The 18,509-nt window shown below is 33.6% G+C and overlaps 1 protein-coding gene across 1 annotated transcript in view; it reads left to right on the top strand.

Annotated features, from left to right (window-relative positions):
* LOC111159066 (STT3B, catalytic subunit of the oligosaccharyltransferase complex) overlaps nucleotides 1–18,509 on the top strand; it is a 97,023-nt gene that overhangs the window by 74,397 nt on the left and 4,117 nt on the right. The window contains exons 6-15 of the mRNA XM_022521445.1: nucleotides 2,914–3,012; nucleotides 4,582–4,728; nucleotides 5,635–5,683; nucleotides 7,045–7,199; nucleotides 9,161–9,372; nucleotides 11,049–11,236; nucleotides 11,820–11,991; nucleotides 12,898–13,071; nucleotides 15,836–15,949; nucleotides 18,076–18,288. Of these exons, the coding sequence (XP_022377153.1) occupies nucleotides 2,914–3,012; nucleotides 4,582–4,728; nucleotides 5,635–5,683; nucleotides 7,045–7,199; nucleotides 9,161–9,372; nucleotides 11,049–11,236; nucleotides 11,820–11,991; nucleotides 12,898–13,071; nucleotides 15,836–15,949; nucleotides 18,076–18,288 (1,523 nt within the window). The remainder of the gene's footprint in view (nucleotides 1–2,913; nucleotides 3,013–4,581; nucleotides 4,729–5,634; nucleotides 5,684–7,044; nucleotides 7,200–9,160; nucleotides 9,373–11,048; nucleotides 11,237–11,819; nucleotides 11,992–12,897; nucleotides 13,072–15,835; nucleotides 15,950–18,075; nucleotides 18,289–18,509) is intronic.

Genomic DNA, 18,509 nt, shown 5'->3' with positions numbered 1-18,509 from the left:
TTATATTACCTGGCAAGTAATCCTGACTTTTTTTTAATGGAAATACTTGTCTTTTTAATAAAAAATTCTGTGAGGAGCAACATATATCCCACTATGTAAACATCACAGGATCAGTGATCCAAAAAATATAAAAAGAGAGAAAACATGAATCCAGTTCTCTTAGAAGAAAATGCTGCTCTTTGGATTATTGTATATATCACTTACCAGCTTTGTATCACTGGTGCATATCTAATATGGATAAGGGCATTCAAAGGCAAAATATTGTTGAACTTACCTCTTTCTATTTATTCAGTTTTATTTGGCATTAACCGATGTTTACAAAGTAATACAAATAAAAGTCCCACCTGGTCTTTTAATGTTTTCTGAGATTGAGGTTCTTTTTCTTGAACAACTCTCCATCACTCTTACTAAATGGCTTGAATTCTAGTGTATCTTTTTTCTATATGAAGTTTTTTTCTTTACCAATGACCGTGTCTGTGGATTTGCATAAACTGAGTTGAGACTATTATGAGGTTTATTCTTCTTTTTGAATAAGTCTGGAAATGAACTTGAGCAGGAAACTGAGAGGAAACTTTGATAGTTCCCAAGCACGTGGTTGCTTACGCTTTTACATTGCCAAGCATAGTAATAGTCCAGTTTGAAGAGAGAATATGAATATGGATATGTTTATGTGTGCTCACCATACCTTTTAGTAATTATTTCTGGAAAATGGGACTTAAAGAAGTAAATGGGCTAGAGACTTCCTACTTTTTATTTTTTTCTAGAACAAAAAACATACTACCTTGCAAATTAAAACCATAGAGACAAATGAAGATTTGTGTTTATCTGCACTGGGATGGGGGGAATGGGGAGCACTTGCTTAATGAGTGTGGGGTTTTCTTTTGGGGTGATGAGAACATTTTGGGACTAGAGAGCCGTTTGTGAATGTACTAAATACCTCTAAAATACTCACTTTTAAATGATTATACATAAATATCACTTCAAGTTTTTTAAAAAGGTTTTTTTTATTTATCATGATCATGTGCCATTTATCATATTTAATCCAGATTCTGTGATAGTATTAAAACATTCAGTGTTCATTAGTGTTTATAAGAGAAGTCTAGCCTAAGGGGTGAAGATGCTATTCGGACATAAGTAGACTTAACTATAATTAAAATACGTAAATGACATAAGGTTTTCCCAGGCCTGGCCTTTCTAGTTGTGCCTTAGTGTGTTCAGTATTTGTCTAAGGTTTGATTTCTCAGTAGTAAGTGTCTAATAAAAGGCCTGTTGGTCATAGAATCTTGTTCTTATTGTTAGGGTGGGGGTGATCTACAAATCTTTTTGTCCAAACCCCTCATTCTATAGTGAGAAAATTGAAAATTTTTTAAGTAGTTGTTCAAGATCAAGATCGCTCGTTACCATTTTTTTCTGATTCTGCCTCAGTGACTCTGCCATGGCATCTACACAACACTGATAGAAACATGCTGATACTAGAAAGCCCATTAACCAAATTGATTGACAGTTTAAGTCACATAATATAGAAATTCTGGTTCACTTACCTTTTATGCATTTGTGTTCAGATACCTCACTGAAGGTAATTCCTTCCATCATTAATACCTCTGGAATGTGCATTATTAGGTGGACTACTTTTGTAGTCTCCTCTAGACAACCAGTACTCCATTATCTTGAGCATATTGGAAACTTTCTTCACATACACTGGTCCTTCCTATTAAATTAACTTGAGCTTCTTACCTTTTCCTAACACTATAGTCCTCTCTTATCATACAGATTAGGAGACAGCTTAACATTTGAACCATTATCCCATGGTTTACCTTCCATAAATGGGTTTCTTTTGAAACCAAATAAACATTCTTTCTCAGCTAAATTGGGGGAAAGATAAGTGTATGCTGAATGCTGAATAGTGTAGAATTTGGATAGATATACTTTTAACAGTTCTCTTCCGAACTACACCCACAGTCTTTTTTCCTAATAGAATAGTTTATTTGCCAACAGCTATGGACTATGTTTCATAAAATGATGTAAATAAGCTTCCATTATAAATAGAATAATTTTCATATTGACTTACTTCAGTTGGGTTTTATCTTCATTTCTGAATAACTTCCGATTATAATGATTCCCAATTCTAACGTCTCTGTAATGAACTTAATCAAAATAGTGATCTGCGAACACCTAAATGCAAAACAAGTTATTACACAAATTCTAATCCCTCCCCATTTCCCTACATTTATGTTGATATTCAAGCCAAGAATACTATAGTATGCTTGATGCCAAGAGCAAATGGTTTTCCTTTATTAGACCCTAGTAAATTCAGAAACTAGTCTGTTCAATGGCTTGACTTTTGTATACTTTGTCCTTTTCTTCTTTTATGACAGAAAACTTAGTGGACAGACATGGGAGGGTTTTTTTTGTTTCTTACTGAGAGGTAGTGTACAAAGTAAAGTGTTAGACTATAAAAAAGATGTGGAATACTTGAGAGTTTTGAGATGATAGCAGCTATTTGTATATGATGAGGATCAGTATTCTTTAGGTCATGCTTCAGACTAATGCCAGTAGGAATAGCTTTTCATTAGTTATATATTATATAGCTTCTGAGGTATGTCAGTTATTATTGATAGATTGAAAACTTGATTCCATTTTAGGAAAAGGAAAGCAGCACCAGTCTCCTAAACTATTCTAAATGATATTTTTTAAAGTAAAGTACTTTAAAGATTGGTAGAAAGAATTTTCATGATTTATAATATGCAATTAACTAGCAATTATATATCAAATAGAGCAGTCATTTCAAGATTCTGTTCTTAAAATAAGGTTCATTAAAACTTTGCTAAAAATATGAGCTATTTGTATACATTTATGTTTGAAGTACTTAATGGTAGTAGTAAATTATCCTTGTTTCCTATTTTGTCTTTATAGCATATAGCACTTTCTACATTGTGGGTTTAATATTATCCATGCAGATACCCTTTGTGGGATTCCAGCCAATCAGGACAAGTGAACACATGGCAGCTGCTGGTATGAAAAAATATCTGTTTTTCTTTTTCTAAAGAATATATGAATGCATAACCAGCCAGCCTTCAAGGGAATTGTTTTTTTCGTTTTCTTTTTAATTTTCATCTTACTGGTTTTAAAACATTGCCACTATAAAATATGAAGTCATAGGTTTTTTTTTTTAACTTTCTGATACTGTGTTCCGAAATGTGCCTATTTTCCCAGCTACTGTTGTTTTGAAAAGGGAAAATATTCCTTTTTACACAATCCATGTTATTTGCAAACACTAAATAACATACACTTGGTTTAAACAAATATTAAACAGTGTATCTGTATACTGAGTTTCTGCATTTCAGTAAATTTAGATGGAGCATTTTATTTTTATGTCCCTTTCATCTCCCTAAAATATTTTATCTACTAACTGAAATTAATGGCTTTTATATTGATTATGAAATAATACAATTCCTTTCCATATGAGTAGACTACTTTGCCATTATTAGTCTAGGTCACAATTAACAAGGTAATGGGAGACCTTTGAATAAAACTTTAACAAAGATTCTTAACACAAGGTCCATGACACCCACAGGAAGTCTGCGGGTAGTAATTTTATTTGTAGCATTTTATAAATATTAGTATATTTAACTCTGATATGGTATTCCATAGCTTTTATCAGATTCTAAGTTAGAATCTTGAACTCCCCCCGCAAAAAAAGTTAAGAACCCACACCTTACTGTTACATAGCACTTTATGAATACTTTTACTTACATTTCTAATTTGATATTATAAAATTACCAAGTTGATTTTATATGCAAGAAATGTATATCCAGTTTTGAGAATATCCCCTTTATAGTAATGTGTATGAAGATACACAATCACCTAAAAACTTCAGTTGTATGGGTTATTATATTTTTGTTTATATTATATCTGTTACATGGGTTATTATATTTTCTGAAGTCTAAGTCTTTGATTATACTTAATCATTCTAAAATGGTTAAAATTCTAAAAAATAAATTTTTAAAAGAAAAATCAATATGCCATATGGATTTAGGATTCTCTCATGTCTTTTAGTTTTACACCTAGTGCTTTTGTGTCCTGTTTTATATATTTTAACAAAAAATACTTTTTGCTGTTACTGCTCTAATTTAGCATTCACCCTTATATTCAATAATTTAGAGTCTTATATAAGTGTGTAACTAAGATCACATCCTGTCACTCAATTATAAAGAGTAACTATCAGGATTCTTCTGATACAAGTCATTTGTATCCTTCAGTAAATCTTAGGTCTCTTTTTGTAATGACAGTTCTACTTTTTTTATCCCTAGAAAACATATCACTAAAATATGGAATAAGGGAGGAATGTAATGTGATAAATGGGCTCTAGTTACTGAAATGAGATTTTTCATATCTGGTCCATATGTGGGGATTCTGATCATTTTTAAAAATATATAATTTCTTTGACAAAGGAAATGTTGGTTAGATGAAATGACTAGTCTTTGATATGTTTGATACAGAGTATTCGAAGAAGCTCTTTAACCTTTTTAAGTATCTTTGGAAAAGTGCTTTGTTGATTATATCACCCTTTTCTTTAATTAGGTGTGTTTGCATTGCTGCAAGCTTATGCTTTCTTGCAGTATTTGAGAGACCGATTAACAAAACAAGAGTTCCAGACCCTTTTCTTTTTGGGTGTATCACTAGCTGCAGGTGCTGTGTTCCTTAGTGTCATCTATTTGACTTATACAGGTAGGTGTCATCACCTATAGATTGTGAATCTTGTCTTTAGATTATTCCAAAAGGTAATTATTTTACAAATTTGGTACATTTTCTTTTTATCCTACTAGGTTAAATACTGTAGTTGTATTCCTTACAAACAATATGAAAATAATAATCAGAGGTTCTAAAATCTGAATAGCACTACAAATTGTGATTTTTTTTTAAAACTATATCTTAATTTTAGTGCTTCAGTCCCAAATAAATACACTTTCAAGCATCCTTCTCTTGATAGGTGAATAGCCCCCAAAGGATATAAAATTCAGTTTCCATAGTTAGCTACGATAAGCTTGCCCTACTCTGTGTGCATACACTCTTTCCAACTTTTAAACACTCAACCAAATCAGTTTCCATCTGCGTCTAGATTCTGAGTGACTTTCTAATCCTGACTTCATTAGTTCCTGGAAACAAATCAGATTTCTCTCTAAAGGTCAAATTAATGTACTAGCCTAGCTCAAAATCAAGGATTAATTGACAAGAGTGAAGGCAAGAATGTTTAAAATCATTTTTGCACTTTATTTAAATTTGGCATACTAGATTAGATAATTTAGACATCTTTCCCCTTTGTAAATTATCAAATGTTATCTTAATGTCTTAGCTTTATTTAACTAGTGAACTGGAAGTTTAAAGAAGAATGGGAAAACTTCCTATAATTTTATCTGTCAACTTGTATTTCTCTGGAAATGTGATCTCCATAGATATTTGTTTTTATATGATTACTAACCTTACTTTATCTGACTGCCAGGTGTATGAAATATGTTGTCACCTACAAAAGAAAACTGAAATTCTTTTAATAGTAATTTACATTCATTCCATAACAATACGTTAACATAAACAATAAAAAGGCAGATTGATTTCCTCTACATTTTTCCTTCCAAGGTTACATTGCACCATGGAGTGGCAGGTTTTACTCATTGTGGGACACTGGGTAAGTGCAGATAAGTTATTTGTCCTAATATTATTTTAAAATAACTTTTTCCTCTGTTGCTGTATTATAGTATCTCTGTCAGTACTTGGGCAACATTTCTGAAGTACCTAGCATATGCTAGTTTAACGTTGAATCATCCTTTGGAATTTATCTTTGTTTAAAATTCCTGTTTAGAGTGCACCTGTAGTACGATATATGTAAGTCATACCTTTCTGTTCTACGTGGTCAGCTCCTTATTTTAGTTCTGTTTGTCAAAACACTCTAGGTAACATTTGTACCCTTTTAATAATTGACTTTTAACCATTCCGTTTTTTAGTAGTACTTAATTTTTAATTCGTAAGGTTCTGTGTTATAAACACATAGTTTTTCTGTAGTTTTTCTAATGCCACATTATCTAAGTTCCTTGATATTTTTAGTCTATCAAATACATTAGAGGATATTTGTGCATTTTTAAAGAGTGCTACTGTAAAATGGAATGATTAAAAATTTTAGTTTTAAATGAGACAACTAGTTCAATAAAACTTTTGTCCCTAAATGTTTTCCTGAGGATAAGAATGTAATCTGTTGATGACAGTTTATCTCTCTTGCCTCTTCCCACTGTTTTTCTTCTTTGTTACTCCCTATGTGGCCCAGTAAACCTGCCAATAAACAACTTACTAATTGGGCCTGCTTGGTGTGATACCAAAAAGGCTCATGCCCAGGTCTAATTAAGGGCATAAGCGTTTTATATATAAATGACTGAGCTAACATTTAGACACATATTTCAAGAGATCAGCCTGTGGATCACCAAAAAGTTTGAGGAAGAACCCTGGTCATAGACAGTTATTCTTATTAGGTTAAATTATTAGGTCAAATTTTTATAAGTCATTCTTATTTAATTGACTATTTTGGAATCTCAGGGTATTTCAGGAACAATTTGTTCTCTCTTTTTGGTTTCCCTCACCTGCCTTTGTGCCATCTTGTTAAGAAAGGTATTGTGGCAATACGGTATCTTACAGGATAAGATATTTCTGCTAGTAATAAGTCTAAAAGATATGAAACTTGTTGATAACAAACGTAGGAAATGCTAATCAAAACTGCAGAAAATTCCTATTTGAACAAAGCTTTTGTATTAAAAGTCAGAGCCAACACTTTTGTAACTGGCTTTTAGATAAGTCTTCCAATTTTAGGAGTGGCATATTGATTTTTGGTTTACCAGTGTGGACCAGATTTATTTCCATCTGTAGGTTACATTGGAATATACTTTTAAGCAAGAAGGGATGGGTGATAGGAACCATATTTACAGTCAAAGGAAATTTCTTCATCTAAAAGAGATTCCTGTTTTATTTAATTTTAAACAATATTAACTTTTTAAATGCCAGGTATGCAAAAATACACATTCCAATTATTGCATCAGTGTCTGAACATCAACCTACGACTTGGGTATCTTTCTTCTTTGATCTACATATTCTTGTGTGTACCTTCCCAGCAGGCCTATGGTTCTGCATTAAAAATATCAACGATGAAAGAGTATTTGGTAAGAGATTTTTAATAAATACTTTGATTTGGAACAATTACTTACTTTCTTTATTGAGATTATCACTTTAAAGTTTTATTTTTCTTTGCATGAGTCTATGCATATTCAAGATAAATTTCCTCTCATTTTGCGTGTTTTGTGAAGAAAAACTCAGTTGGTATTATATATACTCATTAAAGTGCTTTAAATTAACTTAGAGCAGTTACATAAAATTTTCATTTAATTGAGTATGTTTTCTGAGAGATTAATGTTACTTATAGTCTGTGACTGAAAATTGGAAATTATAACTTTGTTGACAACATAGTCTTTATTTTCTGAATTAGATATGTTTAAGTAGGAGGAAGTTCACAGCAGCATCCATTGTCCAAATTTCAGTGTAAAGTCATTTTGTAATGGAGTAAGAATCACTTTTAAGTTAACATCCTTTTCACTGATAAATTTATTTCCAACTAAGAAGGTGGTATTTTCAAACTATTTTAAAGCCAAATGTTTAAGATTTGACCTTCAAGATATAAGTAGACAAAATAAGCAGATACTAAAGACCTTTACATGAATAAGTCATCACAAGAAGTATCTGTTTAAATCTGAAACTTTAAAAAGATTTGTAACGTACACACTTGAACTTGTACAAGTATGATGTTTGAACCATGAGCGACACTCAGGTTACTATTCCAGAGTAAAGTCAGGAGAGAAAAATAGCACTTGCGTGAGTTACAACCAAGGATGACATTCATTTTTGTCCTGTTTATATAGATCAGTGACTTTGGATAAGGTCTTATTAATATTCTGTCACTCAGAAGAACTTAGTTTAAACATTTTCCCCCCTTATTAGTCAGCAGTCCCAGTTCCAGGTATATATCCAAGAGAAGTAAGTGTGTATATCCAACAAAGGACATATTTAAGAATGTACATAGCAACTTTATCCATTATAGCCCCTAATTAGAAACATTCCAAAGGTTATCAGCAGTAGAATAGATAAATTCTGATGTACAATGTAGTATATGACAACATTTAATAAAAGAATAGCATGGGTAAATAAAAGAAGCTAGTACAAAAGAGAACATTTTTATATAATTTCATTTTAAGAAGTTCAAGAATAAAGAAAAACGAATTCGTGCTTTAGAAGTTCAAATAGTGATTACCTTTTTTTATAGGGAGGAGGAAGGGCAGCTATTAACTGGGAAGAGGCATGTGGGTTCCTTCTGAGGGAGATATACAAATGTTCTATATTTTGATATGGGTAGTAATTACATAGGTGTGCACATATGTTGAAATTCATTAAGCTGTACACTTAAGAATACAGTATAATAAATCTATGGTTAGAAAAAATTTAGTTTCAAATTATATAAGAGCTCTGATGACCATTGAATGTCATACAGCCTTTAGCCAGAATTGGTGGAGCCTTCCCTGTGGTTAGCACATTATCTAGAAAGCTTTGACTGTTAAAAACTACTTTCACAAAAAGATTTTTTTAAGTCTCTTGGCAGTAACTTTGTAAGTTCCTCCTTTGGTTAATAAATTATATTATTCTCATCTCATTCCTACTTTAAAGCAGGCTTTATGCCAGATATTTGCATTGGCTTTTTATAGATTATTTGTTTTTGTAAACTTACTTTGCCTAATAATCTAATTCACCAAATATGTTTTCATCTATTAGCTATGGATTTTCAAATATGTGATGCTATTGACAAATACTAAATTGTCATCTTTCCCATAATAATTAAATTTGAATCATGATACATTAACCTAAAACTGTTGATATGTAGTGTTTAGTCAAGTTGCCTTATAATTTCTGAGTATGACTATTAAATCAATTGGCCTGTATTATCAATTTAAAAATAATTAGCTCTTTATGAGATATTTGTCTCTTTTTAGCTTTGGTTTATAATGTAGTATTAAATACTGAGTTCAGTTTTCTGTAGACATTTTCTGAAGTGTTATAAGAGAACTTGTCTTTGCAGTTGCTCTGTATGCAATCAGTGCTGTCTATTTTGCTGGAGTGATGGTGCGGTTGATGCTGACTTTGACTCCGGTCGTCTGTATGCTATCTGCAATTGCCTTCTCGAATGTGTTTGAGCACTATTTGGGGGATGACATGAAAAGGGAAAACCCACCTGTGGAAGATAGCAGTGATGAGGATGATAAAAGAAACCCAGGAAATTTGTATGATAAGGTGGGAATCTAAATATAAGGCCTTTAAAAATTTTATGTGCTTTATTTTTCTACCATGGCAAGAACTATACATATTAAGAAAAATGATTAAATAAGGATTTAGACAACCTGTGACATTTCTAATTGGTCTCTACTGTTTGTGTCAACATTTGGGTCTTCTTTGGTCTTTTGGTCTTTTAGCTTAGAAGAAGAAAATATAGTGTAATCAGAGAAGGAATTCTCTCTTCTTGTTGGTCAGGTTTTATCTGAAACCCCTCCACTTTTGAGAGTAAAACCTTCTGCTCTCCTTAGTTACACAAAATTTAGCACTATAAACCCTTCTGAAACGATGTGTACAGCATTAATCCTTTAGGTCCATATTCAGTGTAAACTTTTTAAATATTTGATTGAAAAGTAAAATAAAGGGAATAAATAGCTTTAGAAAAAAAAAAAAGAAGAAGCCTCTTGAGCACCTGGGTGACTCAGTTGGTTAAATGTCTGTCTTGATTTTGGCTTGGGTTGTGAGATAGAGCCCTCCATCAGGCTCCACACTAGGCATGAAGCCCACTTAAGATTCTCTCTCCCTCTAGCCCCTGCCTCGTGCCCCCAGCTTGCACAAGTGTGTACACATACTCTCTCTATCTTGTTCTCTTAAAAAAAAAAAAAAAAAAAAAGCCTCTAGTTTGTTAGTAACAGGTGGCTGTCCAGTATAATGTAATTTACTTTTGACCTCTCACGTAACAGCAGGATTATATTTGGTGCAGGTGTAGAAAAAACTTGTAAGGGCACTTGTCTTTTTTTTGTTTGTTTGTTTAGTCCCATGTTACTTATTTTCAAGAGGGGGGCAAAAAAGAACCTTTTATGAAAAAATATGGAATGTTTCATGAATTTGCATGTCATCCTTGTCCAGGGACCATATTAAGCTTCACTATTTGAGTATTCACTAGGTTTTTAAATACCAAAAAGGAATGAAACTTCCCAGTATAAGTATTAACTTTGAAGTTCTTTCTTTCCTTATTATAGGTCCAATAGAATTCATGCGGATTTGTGTTAATAGAGCACATTCTTGCATTTGTGGTGGTTATGTTTTGTGGTTTTTTTTTAAACTGGCCTTGCAATCTAGAACTCTGACTCTTTTGGGATTTTGTTGTTGTTTTCAAAAATGTAATCTTAACAGGATTGTAATCTTAACCAAATAACAAGCCCGTTATTTTGAGGCTTTGGTAATTGAAAGATTACGATAATGCAGATTTTTCCTGTACTAAAATTACTACAAGTCTAAGTTATAGGTGGACATTGCCATTTTCAGAATGATAAATTCAGATTTTAAAAGAAAAGGTTGCCAGAATGAGGCCAAAATAACCAGTTATCTCCTTTGTCTTTGTTTTGTTTTTTCCCTTTGTATTTAAGTAAAACATAAGGGCACCTGGGTTCAAAAGCTTTATACTAGAGGTATTTTACTTTGTGATCAGCTCCTGAATTGGGTTTAGTCCCAGAAATCCTTCTCATTCACTTTTGACTTTAAAATCTACCTTGATAATTTTTAGAAAACATTATATCACCCACACAAGACTATCTGATGGTTATACATTTTCCTTCTCAAAGAATTAAATTGATTTAACATTCTCTCAACATTTTCCCTGAGTGCCTTAATGACACAAGTTAAATTATTAGTCTAACCAGTTTTTCTATGTTCAGGCAGGTAAAGTGAGGAAACATGTAACTGAACAGGAAAAAACTGAAGAAGGATTAGGTCCTAATATAAAAAGCATTGTCACCATGTTGATGCTGATGCTGTTGATGATGTTTGCAGTCCACTGTACCTGGGTCACAAGCAATGCCTACTCCAGTCCAAGTGTGGTCCTGGCGTCCTATAATCATGATGGGTAAGAAAGTAAATTGGCAGAGCGCCTGGGTGGCTCAGTCAGTTAAGCATCTGCCTGCAGCTTTTGTCATGACCCTGGGGTCCTGGGAGTGAGCCCAGCATCGGGTTGGGCTCCCTGCTCAGTGGGGAATCTGTTTCTCCCTCTCCCGATGCCTCTCCCTCTGCTTGTGCTCTCTCACTCTCTTTCTCAAATAAAAAAAGAAAAAGAAAATAACTTGGCTATAAAGGGATTTTTTTACCTATCCTTTTTTTCTATCTCAAAAGATAGAATTCAAAGATAGAATGATGTTTGTGAGACTCTGCATTTGAATCCACCATGTTTTTCTTTTACCTCTCTATGGACATTTCCGCCCCAGAACTAGTACACCAGAATCTGCTTTTTTTTTTTTTTTTTAAGATAGCCAAGTGATTTGTGTGCATATTACAGTTTAAAAAGCGCTGGTCTAGCTCTTAATGTATCCTCCCACCCCCGTTGTTGAGGATTTTAAAATGTGAAATTATTTAATGGCTTAGCACCTCAAGATTTTAAGTGATTCTCTTCACATTTAAGATCTTATTTAAAAGAACATTGTGATTCTTTTCAGCACCAGGAATATCTTAGATGATTTTAGAGAAGCTTACTTTTGGCTAAGGCAAAATACAGATGAACATGCCCGAGTGATGTCTTGGTGGGATTATGGCTATCAGATAGCTGGAATGGCTAATAGAACTACTTTGGTGGATAATAACACCTGGAATAACAGCCACATAGCACTGGTAAGAATTTGATAAGCAAAAGATTAAAAATTATAAATCTTTATAATTCGCAGTCTTTATATTTTGCTAAATCTTTGTATTTCACAATCAGGCTTCACTTTGTGTTTGAGTAGGGAAAATGTGGGTAAAAGTACTCTGCTGAATTCTCAAAATAATATTTCACTCATTTATTCAATAAAGTAAACTCAGGGTATGCTTATAACTTTGTTTTTAAGAATGGTATTTACTTATTTAAATATCATTCAGAAAAATAGGCTGATTTCTGGCACATTGCATGACAAATTTAGCTCACTGGAAAATCAGGCAAAATCTGAGACTTAAGTATTATTTAACTTGTATTTTCCATTTTTAAATTAAAATTATTTGCAAGTATGTAAAGCCAAATGTATTGCATTTTTATGGCCATGTAAATTATGTTCACTCTATTAAGTAAGTAATTTGCATAAATTAAGATAATCACCTCTCTGTTCTTTAAAGATTTTAAATAGATAATGGATGTTAAGCAAATGGGTTCTATTTGTGTTAGCATTGTAGCTAATCATCTGGTAGACCGAGAAGAATATATTTGTATCAGCTAGATTGCTGGTCATCCTTGGCCTTGAAGTTATGAGAAATTGTATTTCTTTTAAGCTTGCCTGCTTTTATATTAAAATATTAATTCCATGAAGCTTAATTATTAGCACAACATTAGAACATATATTCAGATGTTGACATTCCTGCTATAATTGGTTGTAGTAAGTGAGGTGCTTATGGAACTTGGTAAATTTGTTGAATTCATAACAAATCATCTCTTAGAAAAGAATTCCATGTAAGTCGAACTCTTGTGGTGCATTCTGTCCAATATTCATTCATTTTTATTTTTAGTGTACTGTGGGACTAAATACACACATTCTCATTTTTCTATAGGTGGGAAAAGCTATGTCTTCAAATGAATCAGCAGCCTATAAAATCATGAGAAGTCTGGATGTAGATTATGTTTTGGTTATTTTTGGAGGAGTTATTGGCTATTCTGGTGATGACATCAACAAGTTTCTCTGGATGGTTAGGATAGCTGAAGGGGAACATCCAAAAGACATTCGGGTAAGAAACCTGACCATTCTACATGTGTGAGACAGCTGCCACTGTCCGCGTAATTGTCTTACCTTGCTAATTGTATCATATTTATTTTCATCATCTTATCCCCTAAATTAGTCCCTTACTCTGACTTTACTATTTATTGAAATAGTAAAGCATTGAGCATTTTTCCAGGTTTAAAATTTTTGAAATTCACTGATACTACTGTTCTCTCCTGTGAAACTGTCCCCTCTCTAGACTCTTGCTTTTTACTCCTTCACAGCCTCTCAGTTCTGCCCTTTCTTTCCATTTACATTGCTTCTACTCTGATACTAACCCTTATGATTATAAACCTGAAATGGGACAGTAACCTTGAGATTGTTCTCTTTGCCTCCGTCTTGTTTCCTGTCCCTAACATGACACTGATCATATCGTTGTCCAACTTAAAAGCCTTTAGTATATTAAGGGTTTTAAAATCAGAGATGGGAGTTAGAACTAAAACCCTGCCACTGTCAGCTTGGTGCTATGGGCAGCTTATTTTTGTCCAGTCAGCATTACATGCTTGAGGCATTAGGTCTCATTCTTGATTCTGGTGTTATAATGGTGACTAAGGTAGCACAGATTGTCACTAATGGACAGGCCAGGAGTAATTAATTTGTGGTGCTGTTATGAAAATTTGTAGGGATATAGATGAAGCTCAGCCTAGGGGTTGGTATGAAATAATCTCTACTGAAGCAGTGGTATAAAATCCAAACTCCTTTGCTTGGAATGTAAAGCCCTTAATATTTTCCTTTATTTTTCTGGCCTCTTGTCCCTCTCAACTTTTTCCCATCCGTCAATCTACTCCAGCCTGTGAAGTTTGCTTTGTGGTTTCTTTCTTTGACTTATGTGATACCTGTGTTTATATACTCTTCTCTTTCTTGGAATACTTTCCCTACCACAGATTTATCCACTCTCCCAAAGCCCTTCTCTGGTGCATCTGTGTGTTTGTTTATCATCAGATCACATGCAGCCTGTCTCGTTCATAGATTCTAAGATCTCTCTCCCTCTCAGTTGTGAGCTCATAGAGGATGGGCACCCAGCATTGTGGTTACATGATGAAGGGACAAAAGACAAGAGTAAGATTCACCACTGATCCAGAATAAAAAAAACTTTTGGGAAAATGTATGTATGTATGTCATATGACAGGGATGAAGTAAAGCTCCCAACTTTCTGTTCAGCTGTAAATGCTGTGATGGTTTCCCTTAACTGTGATTTTAAAACACTACTTCATTGTATTAAATTAATCTTAATTTTTCTAGTATGTGATTTCCATTTATGGATTTGCTTTAGCAGTGTTAAAATTGTGACCTATGATCCAGTTTCCATGCTTTTGAGTATTTTTGAACTTTGAGAATAAGTATACATTCACATGATTCAAAAAATAAAAAACAGGGGCACCTGGGTGGCTCAGCTAGTTAAGTGTCTCAGAGTCCTGGGATCAAGCCCCTCATCTGGCTCCCTGCTCAGTGGGAGTCAGAGAGTCTGCTTCTCCTTCTCCTTTTATCCCTCCCTACTCCCATACTCATGCTCTCGCTCTCTCTTGTCCCAAATAAATTATTTTTATTTTTTTAAAGAGAGAGCATGAGCAGTGGGGGAGGAGTAGAGGGAGAGGAAGAAACAGGTTCCCTGCTGAGCAAGAAGTCCAACAACGAGGGGCTCAGCTCCATCCCAGGCCCCTGGGACCATGACCTGAGCAACCCAGGCATCCTATAAAATCTTTAAAAATAAATAAATAAAATATAAAGAGATATACAATAAGAATTTATCCCCTCCCCCAAGGGAAAAAAAGACCCATGTTTTATTATTTTCTTATGATTTTTATTTAAGCAGGTAACGAGTAGCAAAGTATATACTTTGTTTTTGCTTTTTTCAGTTTGCCATATATCTTGGAGAACGTCCCATATTAGAATATGTGGAGAGCCTTCTTCATTCCTTTATTGCACATCTACACAGTGGTTGCTCAATTGTGTCTGTGCACCATGATGTATTTAACCTTTCCCTCTTGATGGATACTTGGGTTATTTCCAGGTTTTTAGTCTTAATAAACAGAGGTATAATAAATAACTTTATATACTCATTATTTTGCCAATATATAAATATCTCTGTAGGATAAATTCCCAGACAAATTTCTATCTGTATTTCCAAATTGACCCTCTTAGTGGTTAATCTATAAATTTTATGTAATTCCAATAAAAACTACCACAGTTTTTTTAGACCTTCTCCTCCCCAACCAAAGAACTGATTATTTAGAGTTCATATGGAAAAATAAATAACTTTTAGGAAAACTCTAAAAAGGTATAATTGGGTTGAGGATGGAGCAGTTAGTAAAGGGCTAGCCTACCTGGTATTAAACGATGCATTGGCACCATTCTTTTTAAATAATTGAGATTTTATAACATGGTTTAAAATCTGCCCTCCCTCATCGAACAAAGTTCTTTTCTTGTTTTTTCTTAGACACTCTTGTTTATTTTTTATAAATGATTTCTAGACCCAGCTTAAAAAAAAAAAAAAAAAAAAAAAAAAAAAAAAAAAAAAAACCCTTGATAGTTTTTGCAGGTTTCTTTTAGAGGTCATGTTAAATTTATAAATTAATCTTTTAATACCATATTTTTTGAGATAACTAAATAATAGCTTTCTGAAGATCACTCTCAAGAGCTACTTCTTTATGAGGAAGTGAGAGGGGGGAACCTGGTAGCTTTGAATGTGTTAAATTGAACTGACACAGAAATTTTGATATCTTTTCTTGTAGGAAAGTGACTATTTTACCCCACAAGGAGAATTCCGTGTGGACAAAGCAGGATCCCCCACGTTGTTGAATTGCCTTATGTATAAAATGTCGTACTACAGATTTGGAGAAATGCAGGTTGGTTACATCAGTTTTCCTATAATCTTTATTCAAAGGAATATTTTTAAAGTAGTCTTGTTTGCCTCCAGAAAACAGGATAATGAATGTTTTCGTTGTGTTGTATAGAAAAATATGCTATCTAAAGAGTCCACACACCCCCTTAAATTTAGATTTCTGAAACTACTATGTAAAAAGTTAGGGGGGAAATTTTTTTTAGAACCAAGATTTCTTTCCAAAATATTAATTAACATTAGGCTCAAATTCAGCCTTCGCTTGCCATCTTAACTTTTGATCTCATGCTTTTGGAAGACATTTTTCTGTTAAGGAGAGGTCTTCTAGGTAGGAAACCACATGATCTTAAGTAGGCTACTTTGCTGTTCGGTGGCAAAAAGTCTGAAAGAGTCAAAATATATAGTCACTTCTGATACCCTCTCTATCTCTGTTCTGTTATCACAGCTAGCTGGGACTATCTGGGTAAGAGTTTCCTAGAATATTAGAATGATGTGCATACAAAAGCTTAAGGGCCCCCAAAATGAGTGAATGTGTAAAGAGACTTTGTGGCAAAAAGAAAAGAGTGGACTTCCTGCCGTACTACCTGGGTTTTAGCTCTGGCTCTGTCAGGTTATATAAACCTTAGACGAGTCACATCCTCCCTGGAGTCATTCTTTTCCTTGTCTGTATATAAGGTAGAGGAAAAATTGCTTGTTGAACTTTATATAGGAGTCAAGGTAATTATTATTCATTTGGAATTATACTCTGTAAGTGGCTTTTTTTCTGTTTCTGGTTTTTTTCTTTTTCTTTTCTTTTTTTTTTGGAAGTACAGTTGGCAACATATACTACATTTATTTCAGGTATACATTGTAGTAATTGGACAAGTTTAGACATTGTGTTCATAATTGTAGCTACCATCTGTCACCATACAATGCTATTATACAACGACTGACTATATTTATATTCTGCAGGTGACTTAAAAAAAATAGACAGTAATTTTACTACAAGATTTAGGGTTTTGTTTGTATTTTGATTTTCTTTGAAGGCAACTGCATGGTCTCTAAACTCCTGTTAAGAAAGAAGCACTTAACCCATGATAATTAGCTATCTCAGAAAATGGTTCAAAGATTATTTTTCTGGTCATAGTGATAGCATCAAAAGACTTTTTCATGTGTGTGTCCTTTAAATTTATCAACAGTTTCAAATCATACTTCAGTCATGCATTCATTTTGATATCTTCCCTATTAAAGAATAATAAATGTTTAAGACATGAGTACAACTTTTCTATCTTATAGATAAGCAAGAACAAGTTATGCCCTCATTAGCATTTGTTTTTCTTTTAAAGTTGAATTTGCTCATGCTCTGTGTGAACATAAACTTAGTCTGAGAATTTCTTAAAATCTTCTCCATTCTCCCCACTTTTTCCTTTTTTCATTCCTCATAAATCCTCCCGTGGTTTGGCTTTTCTAACTTCCTTTATAGTTTCCACTTTCTGGATGTAGTATCGCTGCTTACTTGTGCATTTATTTAACAAATAATACTGGGGAGATAAAGCCACGCTCTGAATAAGATAAAGTCATCTTACAATTTACATCCTGGTGGAGGATACAGGTAATTTTAAAAATACATAAAAAACTTTAGCAGTAAATGCTATAGAGTAAAAGATGAGGAAACAATGGAAGAGACTTCTCAGTCACCAGTTTCAAGAAAATATTTCCCTGGTGTTTGGGCTGAGACCAAAGGATAGAGAGGAGCCAGCCTAGCAGAATGAAGGTGGATGAAGAACTTTCAGGCTGAGAGAGTAGACAGAGCAAGGCCTTGAAACAGAAAAGAAATCCCTTCTGTATGTTTCTCTCTGTATACCTATAATAAAGAGGGCTTTAATGGATTTCCTTTGGTTGGCTGTTTAGGTTTTTTATGCCCGTAGGCTGCTCATCTACTCTAAAGGTTCAGTGAAATTCTAATTCTGCTGTATGTAATTTCTCTCTTCCTATCTACTTAGCAACATATGAAAAATGTTATGATATATTGCTCTGATTCTGTTTTCCTAGTTTAAAGGGAGAGAGTTTTGCTCTGATTATAACATTTACTATCTTCTAATACTGAATGTTTTCCAGTACGGTTAACATCTCATACTAATGCCACTTTTGCAGCTGGATTTTCGTACACCCCCAGGTTTTGATCGAACACGTAATGCTGAGATTGGAAACAAGGACATTAAGTTCAAACATTTGGAGGAAGCCTTTACATCAGAACACTGGCTTGTGAGGATATATAAAGTGAAAGCACCTGATAACAGGGAAACACTAGACCATAAACCTCGAGTCACCAACATTTTCCCAAAACAGAAGTATTTGTCAAAGAAGGTGGGTGCCAAGGGAAGTCATTAGTCTATAAAAGGGTAACTCAGAGTTCATTGGTTTGTCTGAAAAACAGTTACTTAAAATTACTAATAAATCTTCATTTGCCAGATCTTTGTAGACTATAGCTTATATACAAAGTAAGCAGCAGGCCATTCTTTTAAAACTGAGCACTTGAGATAGCCCAAACAACAGCCTTTTCTGGATAGTATCATGATTATCGATGA

This window comes from Enhydra lutris, unplaced genomic scaffold, assembly GCF_002288905.1.
Source record: "Enhydra lutris kenyoni isolate GAN:26980312 unplaced genomic scaffold, ASM228890v2 scaffoldscaffold66, whole genome shotgun sequence".
Lineage (NCBI taxonomy): Eukaryota > Metazoa > Chordata > Mammalia > Carnivora > Mustelidae > Enhydra > Enhydra lutris.
Note: the sequence above shows the minus strand (reverse complement) of the source record. Positions and strands in the feature narration are given on the sequence as shown.